Source organism: Oncorhynchus nerka, linkage group LG12, assembly GCF_034236695.1.
Source record: "Oncorhynchus nerka isolate Pitt River linkage group LG12, Oner_Uvic_2.0, whole genome shotgun sequence".
Classification (NCBI taxonomy): domain Eukaryota; kingdom Metazoa; phylum Chordata; class Actinopteri; order Salmoniformes; family Salmonidae; genus Oncorhynchus; species Oncorhynchus nerka.
In genome coordinates, this window is record NC_088407.1 from 46,728,775 (window position 1) to 46,746,837 (window position 18,063).

The 18,063-nt window shown below is 43.4% G+C and overlaps 1 protein-coding gene across 4 annotated transcripts in view; it reads left to right on the forward strand.

Moving 5' to 3' along the window:
- rps6ka1 (ribosomal protein S6 kinase a, polypeptide 1) overlaps nt 1-18,063 on the forward strand; it is a 113,704-nt gene that overhangs the window by 63,669 nt on the left and 31,972 nt on the right. Inside the window, exons 1-4 of one of the 4 annotated variants that reach the window (XM_029674978.2) lie at nt 7,928-8,052; nt 9,624-9,677; nt 14,859-14,975; nt 17,614-17,695. In XM_029674978.2, the coding sequence (XP_029530838.1) occupies nt 8,005-8,052; nt 9,624-9,677; nt 14,859-14,975; nt 17,614-17,695 (301 nt within the window). In that variant the 5' untranslated portion in view covers nt 7,928-8,004. Of the gene's footprint in view, nt 1-7,927; nt 8,053-9,153; nt 9,678-10,723; nt 11,217-14,858; nt 14,976-17,613; nt 17,696-18,063 lie in introns of those variants that run through there. The other 3 variants (XM_029674976.2, XM_029674975.2, XM_029674977.2) reach the window with 3 other exon arrangements.

Here is an 18,063-nt window from a genome sequence, read left to right on the forward strand (position 1 = left end):
GTAGAGCGAGCGGAAGATTGGAAGGAGGAGAACAGGAGGGATAACGAAGGGAGGGAAGAAGAAAAAAAAAGAGACTGAGTGGGAGACTGATAACCCTGTTCGTCACCTGAGTGATGGTGCTGGGGGGCACTGGCCTGCCTACACAGCCTAGGCTATCCAGGAATGCTACTGTACACACACAATTACACAGACACACGTACATACAACCACCAGGGCTCTACAGTGCTACCATTTTGGGGACATACAGTATGCTCCCCCTTCCCTTCCTAAATATGTTTCTGTGCTACCTGGAGTTTTTATTTGTGAGCACCAGTGCCCCTAGAAAAATCACCCAGATAATTGTTCTAGTGATTACTTTGCTGTACAGCTTTGCACACTCTTGGCATTCTCTCAACCAGCTTCATGAGGTAGTCATCTGGAATGTTTTAACAACAGTCTTGAAGGAGTTCCCACATATGCAGAGCACTTGTTGGCTGCTTTTCCTTCACTCTGCGGTCCAACTCATCCCAAACCATCTCAATTGGGTTGAGGTCGTGTGATTGTTGAGGCCAGGTCATCTGATGCAGCACTCCATCACTCTCCCTCTTGGTCAAATAGCCATTACACAGCCTGGAGGTGTGTGTTGGGTCAGTGTCAGGTTGAAAAACAATTGATAGTCCCACTAAGTGCAAACCAGATGGGATGGCATATCACTGCAGAATGCTTTGGTAGTCATGCTGGTTAAGTGTGCCTTGAATTCTAAATAACTCACTGGCAGTGTCACCAGCGAGGCACCATAACACCTCCTCGATGCTTCACATTGGGAACAACATGCAGAGATCATCCATTCACCTACTCTGCGTCTCACAAAGACACGGCGGTTGGAACCAAAAATCTCACATTTGGTCTCATTAGACCAAAGGACAGATTTCCACCGGTCTAATGTCCATTGTTCTTGTTTCTTCTTATTATTGGTGTCCTTTAGTGTGGTTTCTTTGCAGTAATTTGACCATGAAGGCCTTCACGTAGTCTCCTCTGAACAGTTGATGTTGATGTGTCTGTTACTTGAACTCTGAAGCATTTATTTAGGCTGCAATCTGAGGGGCAGTTAATTGCCGATTTCTGAGGCTGGTAACTCTAATGAACTTATCCTCTGCAGCAGAGTTAACTCTGGGTCTTCCTTTCCTGTGACGGTCCTCATGAGAGCCAGTTTTATCAGCGCTTGATGGTTTTTGCAACTGCACTTTTCAGATCGGATGACCTTCATGCTTTAGGTAATGATGGACTGTTTCTCTTTTCTTATTTGAGCTGTTCTTGCCATAATATGGACTTTTACCAAATAGGGCTATTTTCTGTATATCACCCCTACCTTGTCACAACACAACTGGCTCAAACTCATTAAGAAGGAAATAAATTCTATAAATGCACTTTTTAACAAGACACACCTGTTAATCGAAATGCATTCCAGGTGACTACCTCATGATGCTGGTTGAGAGAATGCCAAGAGTGTGCAAAGCTGTCAAGGCAAAGGGTGGCGACTTTGAAGTATTTTTAATATATTTTGATTTTAAAATAAATGAGTAAGTGTGCCAACTTTTGACTGCTACTGTAAATGAATGTGTGACTAATTAAATACCACATTTTAAACATAGATATGTGGAGGAAAATGTATGAACTTGCCTGCTGATTTTATTTATTTGTGTATTCATTTATCTATTTGTGTGCATTTATTTATTTGTAATTATGGCAGGTTTGGTCCTCCAGACACATGTGCTCTTTGTAAAATGTCACCTCTGTAGTGATGCGACACTCATCTAGGGTGTTTGTGTTCTGAACCCAAACGATGAAATCACGTGGCCACACACCTTAAGGTAAAGTAGGCTTATTGTGTGGGGGTGGGAATCAGAATCAGTTTGATCCATTTTCAACATTACGGAGTCAACTGGGTTGTAGCACTGAATTGCGTGTGTTCGCAAGTTTTACTGCTCTCGTCTGAACCAAACGAAGTGAACTCAGTGTTTCCGAGAGGTGAGGGAGTTCGTATGGATGTAACAACTGTGATTGTGGCATTTTAATTCAGTAGCAGTCCCATGCATTTAGTGCTGTATAATCACATAATTATCACACAGGCATCAGAAGCTGCTATTAGTTCAACTGTGAAAGCATTACTTTGAAGTATGTGTATGGTATAATTTACTCTGTTGCGTGTGCATGCATACAAGTGTATCAATGTCGGGAAGTATTACACTGAACAAAAATAGAAACTTAACATGTAAAGTGTTGGTCCCATGTTTCATGAGCTGAAATAAAAGATCCCAGAAATGTTCCATATGCACAAAAAGCTTATTTCTCTCAATTTTGTGCACAAATTTGTTTACATCCCTGTTGGTGAGCATTTCTCCTCTGCCAAGATAATCCACCCACCTAATTAGGGTTTGTATATCAAGAAGCTCATTAAACAGCACAATCATTACACAGGTGCACCTTGTGCTGGGGACAAAAGGCCACTTTAAAATGTGCAGTTATGTCTCAACACAATGCCACTGATGTCTCAAGTTTTGAGGGAGCGTGCAATTGGCATGCTGACTGCATGTATGGCGTCGTGTGGGTGAGCAGCTTCCTGATGTCAACGTTGTGAACAGAGTGCCCCATGGTGGCAGTGGGGTTATTGTATGAACAGGCATAAGCTACGAACAACGTTGCATTTTATTGATGGCAATTTGAATGCACAGATACTGTGACGAGATCCTGAAGCCCATTGTCATGTCATTCATCTGCAGCCATCACGTTTCAGCATATAATGCACAGCCCCATGTTGCAAGGATCTGTACACAATTCCTGGAAGCTGAAAATATCCCAGTTCTTCCATGGCCATGGTATGAACAGGCATAACCTACGGACAACGAACAAAGTTGCATTTTATTGATGGCAATTTGAATGCACAGATACTGTGACGAGATCCTGAAGCCCATTGTTGTGCCATTTTTATTCATTATGATCTAAAAGGCGAAACAGAACCTAGATCATCATACTACTCTGAGAGGCTTTGTGTATACGAGCGCTGGTGTCTTTTACACAGCTTCTCATCTGACACAGCCTCACTCACCAAGATCTCACTTTCCCTTTCACTGTCTCGCACTCTCTCCCTATCACTTTTTCTCCCTTGTGTGATCTCTGTCCTTGGCTCTGTCCTCTCTCTTGCGCTCTCACCCTCGCTCTATTCATGTCACTCCATCTCTCATTGCCCCACCACACTGAAGTAGTTATGTCATAGATATATATGATACTCAGGAGGGGTGCTTTGTTGAGCTGGAACAGTAGGAACATGTTCTTTCTTGGCCACAGCTGCACCGTGTAGTCTTTCTGTACTCACCTTGGGTCTCAATAGAGAGTTGTCCTGTTGCAGTAGACAGAGAATAGATCTACACTGCCCTCGTGTGGTCACTACTGCACAATACATCAAAATCACAATGGTGAAACTTGGAATTCTTTGCTGCTTTGGGACTCGGACAAATGCTATGCCACTACCTTTCAAGAAAATCATTTCACTACTGCTAACAGTGATACTTTCACTATGGTTTTGATGTGAAAGTGTTTTATTACTGAATGTGGAAGTGATTTTGAAGGGTGTAGTGTCTGTTATAAACACATTAAAGGGCCACCTCAGAGGAAGTTGCCGCACCTATTTCGAGTAATTCCTGTCCTAGAGCAGAAATTCTTGTTTAGGTTCCACCTTGAAGACTGACGCAGGCTGCTAATACAGTGCATTCGTAAAGTTTTCAGACCCATTCACTTTAAAATATTTGTTTAAATAAAGGATTTAAAAATAAGGCTGCTCCATTTGATTTATTTATTGTCATGGGGTATTGTGTGTAGATTGTAGAATTTTTTTTTATTTTTAATATATATATTTTTCTTACACAATAGCCCATAATGACAAAGCAAAAACTGGGGGTTTTTTTCTTCATTTTTGGCAAATGTACATATGTATTCAGACCCTTTACTCTGTTGAAGCATCTTTGGCAGCGATTACAGCCTCGAGTCTTCTTGGGTATGACGCTACAAGCTTGGAATACCTGTATTTGGAGTTTCTCCCATTCTTCTCTGCAGATCCTCTCAAGCTCTGTCAGGTTGGATGGGGAGTTTCGCTGCACAGCGATTTTCAGGTCTCTCCAGAGATGTCCGGGCTCTGGCTGGGCCACTAAAGGACATTCAGAGACTTGTCCCGAAGCCACTCCTACGTTGTCTTGACTGTGTGCTTAGGGTCATTGTCCTGTTGGAAGACTAACCTTCGCCCCAGTCTGAGGTCCTGAGCGCTCTGGAGCAAGTTTTCATGAAGGATCTCTCTCTGTACTTTGCTCCAGTCATCTTTCCCTCGATCCTGACTAGTCTCCCAGTCTCTGCCACTGAAAAATATCCCCACAGCATGATGTTGCCACCGCCATGCTTCACCGTAGGGATGGTATTGGCCAAGTAATGAGCGTTGTCTGATTTCCTCCAAAACTGATGCTTGGCATTCAGGCCAAAGACTTCAATCTTGGTTTCATCAGACCAGAGATTCTTGTTTCTCATGGTCAGAGTCCTTTAGGTGCCTTTTGGCAAACTCCAAGTAGGCTGTCATGTGCCTTTTACTGAGGAGTGGTTACCATCTGGGCACTCTACCATAAAGGCCTGATTGGTGGAGTGCTGCAGAGATTGTTGTCCTTCTGGAAGGTTCTCCCATCTCCAAAGAGGATCGATCTCTGGAGCTCTGAAAGAGTGACCATTGTGGTGGAACATTCTATTCAAGTGAGAGAGACTTGGTCATTTCTTCAAACAATCATCTTTATTCAATAGCGATGAATTATTGCAATTATGAAACTGTCGACCCAATAGTCTTGACTGTTGGGCCGAGAGCCTACCCTTTAAAGACCATGCTGTTCCTTATATACCCGAGACCAAGATTTCTGTCATTGCTGGTTTAACCCCTCCCATAAGAATTGGGGGCACCATAAGCCACTTTGGCTTCATCCTGTGGTCACAGGCTTCTGCTGTTGTCTCCTAGATGCCAGGATAATCAGGAATACTGAGGCCTTTGTTCTGTTCCTCCAGGCTATCTCTATCTCGGTGACACCAACCACATCTGATCTCTGGAATGCCAGCTGTAGGTTTTTTTTTTTTATCACCAAGCCATCACTTAATCAGTTGCCAGCCCAAGCTCCATAAAGACTTATCTCAGTTAACACAGAAAAGGCGAGCGAGAGTCCTAAGAACGTTACTCTATTAAATAAAACAATTTGGTACATAAATATAACCTTGTAATCCTGCTAACACTCCATCAGGTTATTGGTCACCTCCCTGACCAAGGCCCTTCTCCCCCGATTGCTCAGTTTGGCTGGGCGGCCAGCTCTATGAAGATTTTTGATGGTTCCAAACTTCTTGCATTTTAAGAATGATGGAGGCCACTGTGTTCTTTGGGACCTTCAATGCTGCAGAAATCTTTTTGTACCCTTCCCCAGATCTGTGCCTTGACACAATGCTGTCTCGGAGCTCTACGGACAATTCCTTCAACCTCATGGCTTGGTTTTTGCTCTGACATGCACTGTCAACTGTGGGACATTACACAGACAGGCGTGTGCCTTTCCAAATCATGTCCAATCAATTGAATTTTCCACAGGTGGGACTCCAAGTTGTGGAAACATCAAGGATGGTCAATGGAAACAGGATGCATCTTAGCTAAATTTCAAGTCTCATAGCAAAGGGTCTGAATACTTGTGTAAATAAGCTGTACTGTTTTTGTAATACTTTTGCAAAAATTTCTAAAAACCTGTTTTCACTTTGACATTACGGAGTATTGTCTGTAGATTGATGATAATCAATTTTAGAATAAGGCAGTAACGTAACAAAATGTGGAAAAAGTGAAGGGGTCTGAATACTTTCCGAATGCACTACATATTCAGGAATTGGGGGTGGGAATGTGTTGATTTCCACGTGTAGCAGACAAGTAACAACAAATAGGGCACTGACTGACAGCTGTCAGTGTAAGTAGCTAGCATGCTAACCTTAGCCAGCTAATGGAAGTTATGAGCACCTTTTCAGTTAAGAGTGGCATACTGTAAGTCAGGTGAAAAAAAAGAGACCTGTTTAGAAATGGTAAAATAGTTCAATAGTCATATTACCGGAGTTGACATTCTTTCTATTTTCTATGGCGGATTAGCGGCCGTAATTTAGATAATGCATTGTGATATATAGCTAGCTAGCGTGCTGAAATGATAACGGAGAGAACAAAAAATATAGCGATTTGATCATGTCCGTGTGCATGTCCAAATATTAATGATGTCTGGAATCCAATAGTTTCACTGGAATTATCAAACGGCAAGAGTCAGAAAAACGTCAACCCTCAGCATGTCAACAGCCCGTATAGGCACTGCGGAGACTCATAACAGGTAGTCTTGGTAGTCTTTTTCTGAAATTATTATTTTCACCTGACTTACAGTATGCCACTCATTTTCGTGCCTTTTGAAATCCCTACACGTCATAAAGATGTTTTATTTGTGACTTGTTCTGATAGCCTTTCGTCGAAGTAATGCAATTGAGTATGCGTTTATACAGGGTGTACCGCCCCCACCTACGTCAACCAATCATGTCAATGCGGTGCTATACGGAGCCCTCCGCATTGTTAAAAAAAAAAAATGCGACGCTCACGGCATCACGCTCTCCCTACAGAGCCTTTGGTCAGCATTTCCCAATCAAGCATAAATTGGTGTGAAGAGAAGGCACACATGATCGAAAGGGATAGAAAGCAGTTGATCTAAGTGGCTGATAGTTGGTATGCCTTGTTTACTTGAAAGAATGACTAAAATCGTGATTTTTGTCAGACAGCAAAGGCAGCAGCCCTATAGAGATGAGATGTTGGTTTGGATTGAAATAATAAAGTCATCAAGTAAAACAAATTGGATTGAAGTTGTGTGAATAAATGATTGTTAGTAAGTGATAAGCAGTACTTTAATTAATTGTTTTATACAGTGTTACAGCATTCAACCCATATATTGCATTGTGCATTTAATATCAAGAAGATAATCGAAAACTGTGATATCCTTTTTTATAATCAAACCGAACCGACCTTAAAGCACAAATCGTGGGGTGGCGCACAATTGGCCCAGAGTCATCCGGGTTAGGGGAGGGTTTGGCCCAGAGTCGTCCGGGTTAGGGGAGGGTTTGGCCGGCAGAGATGTTTTTTGTCCCATCTCGCTCTAGCAATGCTCTCGACCGTCGCCTCTCCCGAGTCTGTATGGGAGTTGCAGCAATGGGACAAGACTGTAACTACCAATTGGATACCACTTTTTGTTTTAATTTTAAAAGCGCTATTCGCTCAGTTCTTTTCGCTTACCAAAAAAGTGGGCGATGTCTTGCTTCTCCTGCAGATATTCAGTGTTTCCGCCCTGGCTGCACTTGTGGGTCTGACTTTATTATCTCTCTTATTTTCACGTTAGGTTATTGTACAGGGAGCAGACAATGACTCTGAGTAAAGCTCAGAGTGCTAATAAGTGGCACTGAGTTCTAAGATACAATTATGTGGTAAATGTCCTCAATCAGTTAGTACATGTCTGTTGTCCCTGCCTGCTGCTAGGCAACACAGCACAGTGACTCTAAAGAATCCATCCCTTCCTCTTTTTCACCATGGCTTTCTCAAGTCGAGGCCGTTATGGTCCAACACGATGTAGAAAGAAGTGTCTGCAGTGGCATTTGATAAGTGGTTTGTGGGTACTTTTATACGTGTGTGTGCCTGCGTGCTTAATACACGGCATGCGCTTGTCTCTTTCTGGTAATGACTGAGTTTTTAGTTTGCTGTGGCTTCCTTTAGGAAGTCTCTTAGTTTCCTCCTCAGATTATCTGCAATAAATCAGTCTTCTACCGGGGTGACTTGCTCTTTGCATTTCCCCATTTACATGTGTGTGTAAGATTAGCTTATTGCCCCATTCTGAGTGTCTCACAGTACGTGTCGAAGTCCTAGACAGTGTGACATGGGAAACTCCGATCGACAAGATGTGGAGGCACATATTTCGCACCAAACGGGGTTTTCGTGTGCCCCAGGCAAGTATCACACCACGTGTGTGTGTGAATTGCTTGGCTGTGTGTATTGCTTGGCTCTGTGTGGTGTATTTTAGGAGCTAAAAAAAGGTGTTTCAATGACCTGAGAGGTAGGCGTAGGAAACGCATCTGTGGCAGTAGCCTCTGACCTTGACCGAACTACTTATCCTTCCTGACTGTCACAGTGGAAAGGCAAAGACCAGAGTACAGTCAAAGTAGACTCTCCTAGAACCTCTGACTTGAAATAAGTTGACATTTTGTTATTCATCGCCTGTGTCTGAGACTTTCTAAAAGACATGAACATGATGACTGAGAAACTATAAGTGCTATCATTGTAGCAAGATGTTTTAGTAGTTATACCATTCTGAAGTCACTGATTTGATATCTTGTATTTTGAGGTGGTGGTGGGGGGGGTGGCACCACTTTGAGCAGATTTGCCTTGTCTCTGGGAATCTTACTCGCTCCATCTCTCTACAAAGAATTTGAATTACTTCTAGTCAGCACAGTGTGCAAAAGCCTATTGAGTGTTCTGTCAGGTGAAATGAACTAATTTAGAAAATGGCTTGTAGCCTTCTCGGAAGAGACTGTGAAACAATTGTCTATGTTCGCTATTAACTTTATGCGTGCATGTATGTATTTTGTGTGTGTTAATGGAGAAAGTGGGTGGACATGACGCAGACTCACTGCCCCTCCACTGTGTCCATGTGTGTGTCACCTTATTTATCGAGCCCACAACTCCTAGCCTAAAATAATGCCTTTATTGGTGGCTCGCCCAACGTCATGTGGTAACATCATACAAAAACCGCATCTTATTTTTCTCCTTCCATCGCCTTGACGACCAACCTTTGCTGTGAACACTGCGTTGTAACTCTGTGTTGTTGTCTGTTCACACTGCTATGCTTTATCTTGGCCAGGTCGCAGTTGTAAATGAGAACTTGTTCTCAACTAGCCTACCCGGTTAAATAAAGGTGAAATATTATTATTATCCTGTATGGGCCACGTCAATTCCGAGCCCAACCCGACCCACCCGCATAGAACTGTTTTCGAGAGCCGATCCGTAACACGACAAAATAATTATTTCATGTTTTTTTTTTTTTTTTATGACTCCAGAGTAGTAGGCTATTATTCTCCTCCCTGTTAACTTGTCTGTGTCTTTTCAACATTTGAATAGAAGGAAACTATTCCATGAATTATTAACACAATGAGATGCGGCACATTGAAAGCCTATAGCGACATAATGAAACGAGACCTTTTACGTTCAATATTGTTTAGATAATCAAATAGTTTACTTGAAACTTTTCAATTAAACTATTCCAAGAATTGCATATAGGCTGCAAAAATGTATTTATTTAGAAGGATCTACTCCATCTTTTACCAGCCACCGGTTTAACATGGATATATGGCCTGCGTTTGGTCTAAATGAAGGAAAGCCTGAATTAACAAAATGAACCGTTCCACTCGCCAGCTGATTTCTTTGCGGGTCAACTGTGCGGAACCAACAGATATCTGACCCGATGCAACACTCTGTGACATACAAACCTGAAATCCTTTTCCCTGTGACACCTTCCAATCAGGACCGGTCCCATATTACCTGGGTAGAGAAGGACTTTGCCAATATTAATGCCAAGGTAAGATTATTCCTCATTCATTGGCTTTAGCTCACTGCCAAGTCGGCACACTCTGTACCTCTATTGCTTTGCTGGGCTCTATCAATACTGTCAACAATGCTAGCATATGCAGCGACTAAATTACTGTCCGTCTGACTCAAATGACTGGAGAGCTATTGCCTTTCGCTCTGTAGTCCGTCCACCTAGGTGTGGCTGTCTGAGAAGAGAATGTATTTCTTTAGAAGTATTTTGGCACCTTGCTCACATGTTGGCTCTAGAAATGCACTCTTCAACATCCAGTTTGTGGGAAAGCTGTCCAAAATGAGTTGTCTTTATCACCTCGAGAGCTGATTTGTTACTCTCTCTGAAGACAGTTGATCTGCATTACAGTAGCCGTGATACACTATACAAGATGTCTTGATCTGGTTATAGTAGTGCAATATAGTATCTAATATGCGATCTTAGGAGGCTGCGAAAGAAAGTGACTTAGCAAGGGGATGGAAACTGAGTGAAATAGTGTTCTGTGAAGCTAAGAGGAAGTGTGTATTGACTCATATAGACACACAGTGACAGTGTGTTTGTAGGGATGTGGAAGGCCCTGTTCTCACACAAAGACGGGGGTAGAGACGAGGATGGCAGGAAAGAGGCTGTAAGGGATGCCTGTCATCAGGCTGTAAAAGTGTCCCGGTCTCTCTCCCGCTCTCTCTCTCGCTCTCACTATTTTTCCCCTGTCTCTCTTGCTGTCTGGGTCATGGTGTTGGCAGTTAGGGAGGCGACACCTCGTCACTCTACCCGCTCTGTGACCATAGCCAAAGGGAAACGGGGCAGAGCGGCGCATGATGGGACGGGAGGGGCCGCTGACCTGTCAGTTCCAGCAGGAAGGAGAAGATTTATCATCTGTGACATCGACTTCAGAGAGGAGGGCTGAGGATGAACTGTGTGTCTCTCTCTTTCACTCTCTCACACTCACTCACTCACTCACTCACTCACTCACTCACTCACTCACTCACTCACTCACTCACTCACTCACTCACTCACTCACTCACTCACCCCACACACACACACACACACACATTTGTTGTGTGGGTTCTGCATACAGGTCTCAGAGCAGACTCTTTGTTCCTTCCTGCCTCTCTCTCTCTCTCTCTCTCTCCCCCCCTCTTTCTCTGTTCAGCAGTAGTCAGAGCTCTGTGCTTTCAGAGGACAGGACACACAGAACTAACGGAGTCGGCTTACATACAGAGAGTACAACTTGCACTCCATCTTACCATGCAGTCTACCAGTCTGGTATGAGAGTGAGGACTCTGTCCAGAGGTAGGGAGGTTGGGACTGGGATGGGGTCTAGGCTGGCAAGGCAATGTTGAGATGGAAAAGGACAGGAGGAAGTTTAAAGTGAGCCGCTTGCTGACCCTCTACCTCTTCAAGAAGCACCATAACAAGGCTTTGGCCAGCATCAGCGAACCACAGACACAGATTGGCCATGGCACCTCTACAGAGAAAAAGACAGGCAATGAGACAGACGCCTCCCATGCAGACAGTCTCAACAGGACCCAGTGGAAGGTAATGTGGTCTTCACACTGGGGAGAATGGTCATGCAATTAAGTGAATTTTCGACTTAAGATGAAGGCTTCGCCTCACACAGTATTAGATCTTCGCTTAATTGTCATGATTGTGTGTGGACTATGGAGCAGGAGATGTGCAAAAGGTGTGTGTTAGTCAGGATGTGTTGTCAGTGTTTCTCCTAATTAATTTAGCAGTGGCGGGGTGCTGCTTTTCTTTTACAAAATAATTTTTGGGATGGTGAACAACAAACAATATAAAGTACGTAGAAAAGTTAATGGAGCTACTCAGCATAAAAATAAATGTCTTCTCACTGTCAACTGTGTTTATTTTCTGCAAACTTAACATGTGTAAATATTTGTATGAACATAAGATTCAACAACGGAGACATAAACTGAACATAAACAAACACGTGACTAACAGAAATGGAATCATGTGTCCCTGAACAAAGGGTAGGTCAAAATCAAAAGTCAGTCAGTATCTGGTGTGGCCACCAGCTGCATTAAGTACTGCAGTGCATCTCCTCCTCATGGACTGCACCACATTTGCCAGTTCTTGCTGTGAGATGTTACCCCACTCTTCCACCAAGGCACCTGCAAGTTCGCGGACATTTCTGGGGGGAATGGCTCTAGCCCTCACCCTCCGATCCAACAGGTCCCAGGCGTGCTCAATGGGATTGAGATCCGGGCTCTTCGATGGCCATGGCAGAACACTGACATTCCTGTCTTGGAGGAAATCACACACAGAACGAGCAGTATGGCTGGTGGCATTGTCATGCAGGAGGGTCATGTCAGGATGAGCCTGCAGGAAGGGTACCACATGAGGGAGGAGGATGTCTTCCCTGTAACGTACAGTGTTGAGATTGCCTGCAATGACAACAAGCTCAGTCCGATGATGCTGTGACACACCGCCCCAGACCATGACGGACCCTCCAACTCCAAATTGATCCTGCTCCAGAGTACAGGCCTCGGTGTAACGCTCATTCCTTCGAAGATAAATGCGAATCCGACCATCATCCCTGGTGAGACAAAACCGTGATTCGTCAGTGAAGAGCACTTCTTGCCAGTCATGTCTGGTCCAGCGACGGTGGGTTTGTGCCCATAGGTGACGTTGTTGCAGGTGAGGTCTGGTGAGGACCTGCCTTACAACAGGCCTACAAGCCCTCAGTCCAGCCTCTCTCAGCCTATTGCGGACAGTCTGAGCACTGATGGAGGGATTGTGCGTTCCTGGTGTAACTCGGGGAGTTGTTGTTGCCATCCTGTACCTGTCCCCCAGGTGTGATGTTCGGATGTACCGATCCTGTACAGGTGTTGTTCCACGTGGTCTGCCACTGCGAGGACGATCACCCGTCTGTCCTGTCTCCCTGTAGAGCTGTCTTAGGCGTCTCACAGTATGGACATGGCCATTTATTGCCCTGGCCACATCTGCAGTCCTCATGCCTCCTTGCAGCATGCCTAAGGCACATTTACGCAGATGAGTAGGGACCCTGGGCATCTTAATTTTGGCGAAGTTATTTGGGTTTTTACGAATTCTTTGAAAGACAGGGTCCTGAAAAAGGGACGTTTCTTTTTTTTTTGCTGAGTTTATGACAATGTGTAGATTTGCAGGAAATTAGCTTTTAAAGTAACTGCCCAGTGAAAATCTCACTTTTAAATGTTAATTGCGGGTGTTTATCATTATTACCTTCACAGGTGTTCACCTTGCTAACTGCTTCACCGCTTATTTAGCTATTTGCAACCTAAACAAAGATACATATTGATAGTAGGAAAATGTAACAATATTAGCGTATGGTTCTTTGTCTTCATTTGTTACGAAGGTACATTGTTTTATATTTATTGCAATTAACCATGCTAGCGTTATGAGACGTTATATACAGTGGGTTTGTGAGGGTTTTTACTTTAAAGAGATTAACTTGACACAAGTTAGGCCTCCCGAGGTGTTTTCTTGATGAGTGTGTGAATTAGAATTTTCCTTTCCTGCTAAGCATTCAAAATTGAACGAGTACTTTTGGGTGTCAGGGAACATGTATGGAGTAAAAAGTACAGAATTGTATTTAGGAATGGAGTGAAGTAAAAGTAGTCAAACATATAAATCGTAAAGTACAGATACCCTCCAAAAAACGACTTAAGTACTTTCAAGCATTTTTACTTAAGTGCTTTACACCACTGAGTGTTAGAGTTCCACCCTCAGTAGTAGGACTTTGTCCACTTAAGGTGGTCTTGGTTGGTCCAATAAGGGGCCTGGGGTTGGTTGTTTTTCTTGAGTAATGTCTAACTCTAAGCAAACATGGTATAAAGTACTGTATGAAGGCAATGTATTTGCTCAAGGACACAGACTGCAGATGCAGTTCAACAAAACAAAAGTTGGTCTGTGTGTACTAGGGTTGGGTGGTATCCAGATTTTCATACTGTTTCTGTACCATACTGGGGTATATGGTATTACCAGAAGTGCACACAAGGGGCACTAATGAAAAAAAGTCTCTGCTGTAACCAACACGCTTGATCTTGACCGCTATCCACTTAGCTAGCAAGTTAGCAAACCAAATGCCGGATCTAACTAGTTTGACACATCTTCGGTTTCTTATAGTTCTAAGCAGTGGCATAGCACAACGCCCCCGTCGATTATTTCTAATACTCCAGTGTACAGTATAAACGATATATCGCCCAAGCCTAGTGTGTACTGTGTGAATGTTCCGCTGTAATTGCTGTCTGATACAGCTATTTAAGATGTTTTGGGTAAGGTGAAGTAGGCCTAAGCTCAAAAGCAGCCTCTTTGCCACAACGCTGGTGTAAAAAATATAGTTATTTCAAGCTGTGGCTATGGTTACCATTCTCAATATCATTGACGGTAAATGGTGCGATCGGTTTGTTTCCAGTGAGACTCGGAACACAAACCTATACATCAGGGTTGTGAACTTCCCGTGGTTAGTTTTCACAGGGTTTTCTGTCTACTCTCTTGTTTCCTTTCTCCATCCGTCTGTGCCCAGATGTTCTCTTCGGTAGTTGCGAATGTTGAACTCGTCTTAGGATAAACCCTGTGTGTATTACTGCTCTGTGTCCTTCGAAGGAAACACACTAGTGTTGGACAGCACTTGTTGCACCGAGCCATTTCCTTTCTCTCAACTAGCTCTCTTTGCTTTCTATACTCTCGTGGCCACACCTCTTGTTTTCTACCCTCTTCCTCTTTTCGGGTTGGCTCCTCTGCATCGTTGCTCGAATGTGCACACACTTTGATCAGGACACACCCGTGTGTGAGAAAAGAGTCACCTCCCAGCAACTTTCTAGTGGCCTCCTCCTTTTCCATTCTGAAATATTGTTCATCTTCATGTGCTAAAACGTCTGTCAGTTTCCTCACTGATCCATTTGGAGAGATCCAAGAGAGACCGCTTTGTTTTAAAGGACAGGCGGCTGAAGTTCAAATCCGTGTGTTCAACCTCAAAATACACAGTCACTTGAAAACACGTGTATTGTATCATGGTTAAGATCAGTCTGATGAGCAGACAGACGGGTTCAAATGTTTTTTGGCATTGTGTAGATTATAATCAAGCTTGGAAAGGTTTCCTCCGCCTACAATGCTGCGGTACCACGGATAATGTGGTGTCTCCTGGATAATGGACATTCTCCCCCTCTTGTCTCTCTCTAGGAAGATGACATCATCAAGGAGATTAACATCACCCACGTGGTCAAGGAAGGTTCGGAGAAGGCCGACGCTCGCCAGTTTGAGCTGCTCAAAGTGCTGGGCCAGGGCTCCTTCGGCAAGGTAAAACGTCACCCCTCTAAGGTAGCACACTGCCTTTGTTCAAATACCCCCCTCCGTGACAGATCGGAGAAGTGGTTCACATTGCTATACACATGTATACCTCTTGTTTTGAATGCCCATCTTTTTAGGGGATCAACTCGAGTTGCTAATGACAGCACTTGACCGTTGAAATGTTTATCACTACAGTAAAAAATACGTAATAATTCTCCTCTAAATAAGCATGCAAAAAAAGGAAACCGTTTCCTAGGAAACATGTGAAACCGTTTCCAAGATGCAGTGTTCAATCTCCCCCAAAGTATTGCTTCTTATTGTGTTGGTGGACAGATCAAAAGAAGCGCGTGCGTCGTAATTAAGAGGTTAAAGCCTGTAGATGCAAGAATCCATGTCCATTTGTATGGTCATTGGTATGGTTTGAGATTGTTCAGGCGTGCTCCGGTGCCTCTGTGTTAGTAATCCACACCTGGATTTAGCCTGAGACGCACACACACACAAAAAAAAAAACATGTAACCGATGTGAAAAAATGTCTGGCTTGTTAGCGGTACGTGCTAGTGTGGTTCAATCGGTGACGTCACTCACTCTGAGACCTTGAAATGTTGGTTTCCCTTGCCGAGTTTTTGTGGATTGATGGGTAAACGATGCTTCTTGTGTGACAGTAGACGATGTTGTTCAGAGGGTCTTTGGTTTGAGCCCAGGAAGCAACATTGTTAGACACTGACACACACACACCTGTCATTCAGCTCACTGCTTCACCCACTCCTCTAGCATTGTGGCACACGAGGTGGTCTAGATTAACTTTAGACCACGTTAAACACATTATTGACATCCATTCAATGTTCATTGTAATTAGTTCAGTTAGTATGTACAGGACCAGTTAAAAGTTTGGACACACCTACTCATTCAAGGTTTTATCTTTATTTTTACTATTTTCTACATTATAGAATAATAGTGATGACATACATCAACACTATGAAATAACACATATGGAATCATGTAGTAACCAAAAAAGTGTTAAACACATCAAAATGTGTTTTATATTCTTCAAAGTACCCACCCTTTGGCCTTGATGACAGCTTTGTACACTCTTGGCATTCTCTCAACCAACTTCAACTGGAATGCTTTTCCAACAGTCTTGAAGGAGTTCCCACATGAGCTGAGCACTTGTTGGCTGCTTTTCCTTCACTCTGCAGTCCAATTCATCCCAAACCATCTCAATTGGGGCGGCAGGTAGCCTAGTGGTTAGAGCGTAGGGACGGCAGGTTAGCCTAGTGGTTAGAGCGTAGGGACGGCAGGTTAGCCTAGTGGTTAGAGCGTAGGGACGGCAGGTTAGCCTAGTGGTTAGAGCGTAGGGACGGCAGGTTAGCCTAGTGGTTAGAGCGTAGGGACGGCAGGTTAGCCTAGTGGTTAGAGCGTTGGACTTGTAACTGGAAGTTTGAATCCCCCGAGCTGACAAGGTAAAAATCTGTAATTCTGCCCCTGAACAAGGCAGTTAACCCAATGTTCCTAGGCCGTCATTGAAAATAAGAATTTGTTCTTAACTGACTTGCCTAGTTAAATGAAGGTAAAATAAATCAATTGGGTTGAGGTTGGGTGATTGTGGAGGCCAGGTCATCTGATGCAGCACTCCATCACTCTCCTTCTTGGTCAAATAGCCCTTACACAGCCTGGAGATGTGTTGGTTCATTGTCCTGTTGAAAAACAAATGATAGTCCAGATGGGATGGCGTATCGCTGCAGAATGCTGTGGTAGCCATGCTGGATAAGTGTGCCTTGAATTCTAAATAAATCACTGACAGTGTCACCAGCAAAGCACCATCACACCACCACCTCCATGTTTCACGGTGGGAACCACGCACGAGAAGATCATCCGTTCACCTACTCTGTGTCATACAAAGGAGGTTGGAACCAAAAATCTCAAATTTGGACTTATCAGACCAAAGGACAGATTTCCACCGGTCTAATGTCCATTGCTCATGTTTCTTGGCCCAAGCAAGTTTCTTCTTCTTATTGGTGTCCTTTAGTAGTGGTTGTTAGGCAGCCATTCGCCCATAGTCAAAATAAAGAAAAACCCTTGAATGAGTAGGTGTGTCCAAACGTTTGACTGGTACTGTATATGGACAAACCAACTCCATGTTAACTCGTATTCGTTCCATTTAATCTCCCATCAGACTGCAAGATCAGAAATGGCAAAACATAATTTCTGGTTGAGCTCATTGTTCTTGATGTCTGGTCGTTTCAAAATGGATTGTGAATGTAATAAATGTATAGATGGTTAACAATATATGGAAGTTAAGCCTAACTAGCACAATATAATAATGTTTACCTAGCAGTTTATGGAACATTGTCTAGCATTTTATGGTATTTGCATGTCATTTGCACTTCATGAAAATCCCCATGGAAAATCAATGACCGAAGTATTTTGTTTATTGAGAAGTAGTTCTACCAATTAACATTCCCCTTGTCAGTCCCATAGGTTTGTAGCCTAATGCACTGGATTGACCATAGAAATGTAAATACCTATGTATACATTCAATATGGCTGCCGGTCCCTCCATCACAGAGCATAGACTTGAATTGGAATGTCCCTTCTAGTTCATTTTCTATGGGATTGAGAGTTGGATGTTGTCTTGTGTTGCCTGTAGGTTTTCTTGGTGCGGAAGGTAACGCCTCCTGACAACAACGAGCTGTACGCCATGAAGGTCCTGAGAAAGGCCACCCTCAAAGGTACACACACACGTTTGTTTTTACTATCCTTGATTCCCATTAAAAATCCTGTTTTCCCTAACCCCTAAACCTAACCCTAAAATTGCTGTTTTCCTTGTGGGGACCGACCGGTTAAATGTCCCCAACTGTTTGAATGTTCTTTTTATTTTACTATCCTTGTCAGGACTTCTGGTTAGAATGGCGTCGGAGGAGATGGCTGATGTTTTATGGGCTCCTAACCAATTGTGCTATCTTATTTTTTTTTGCGTTATTTGTAACTTATTTTGTACATAATGTTTCTGCCACTGTCTCTTATGACCGAAAGAAGCTTCTGGATATCAGAACAGCGATTTAATCACCTGGACAAAGAATGTTTCTTTAACGAGTCG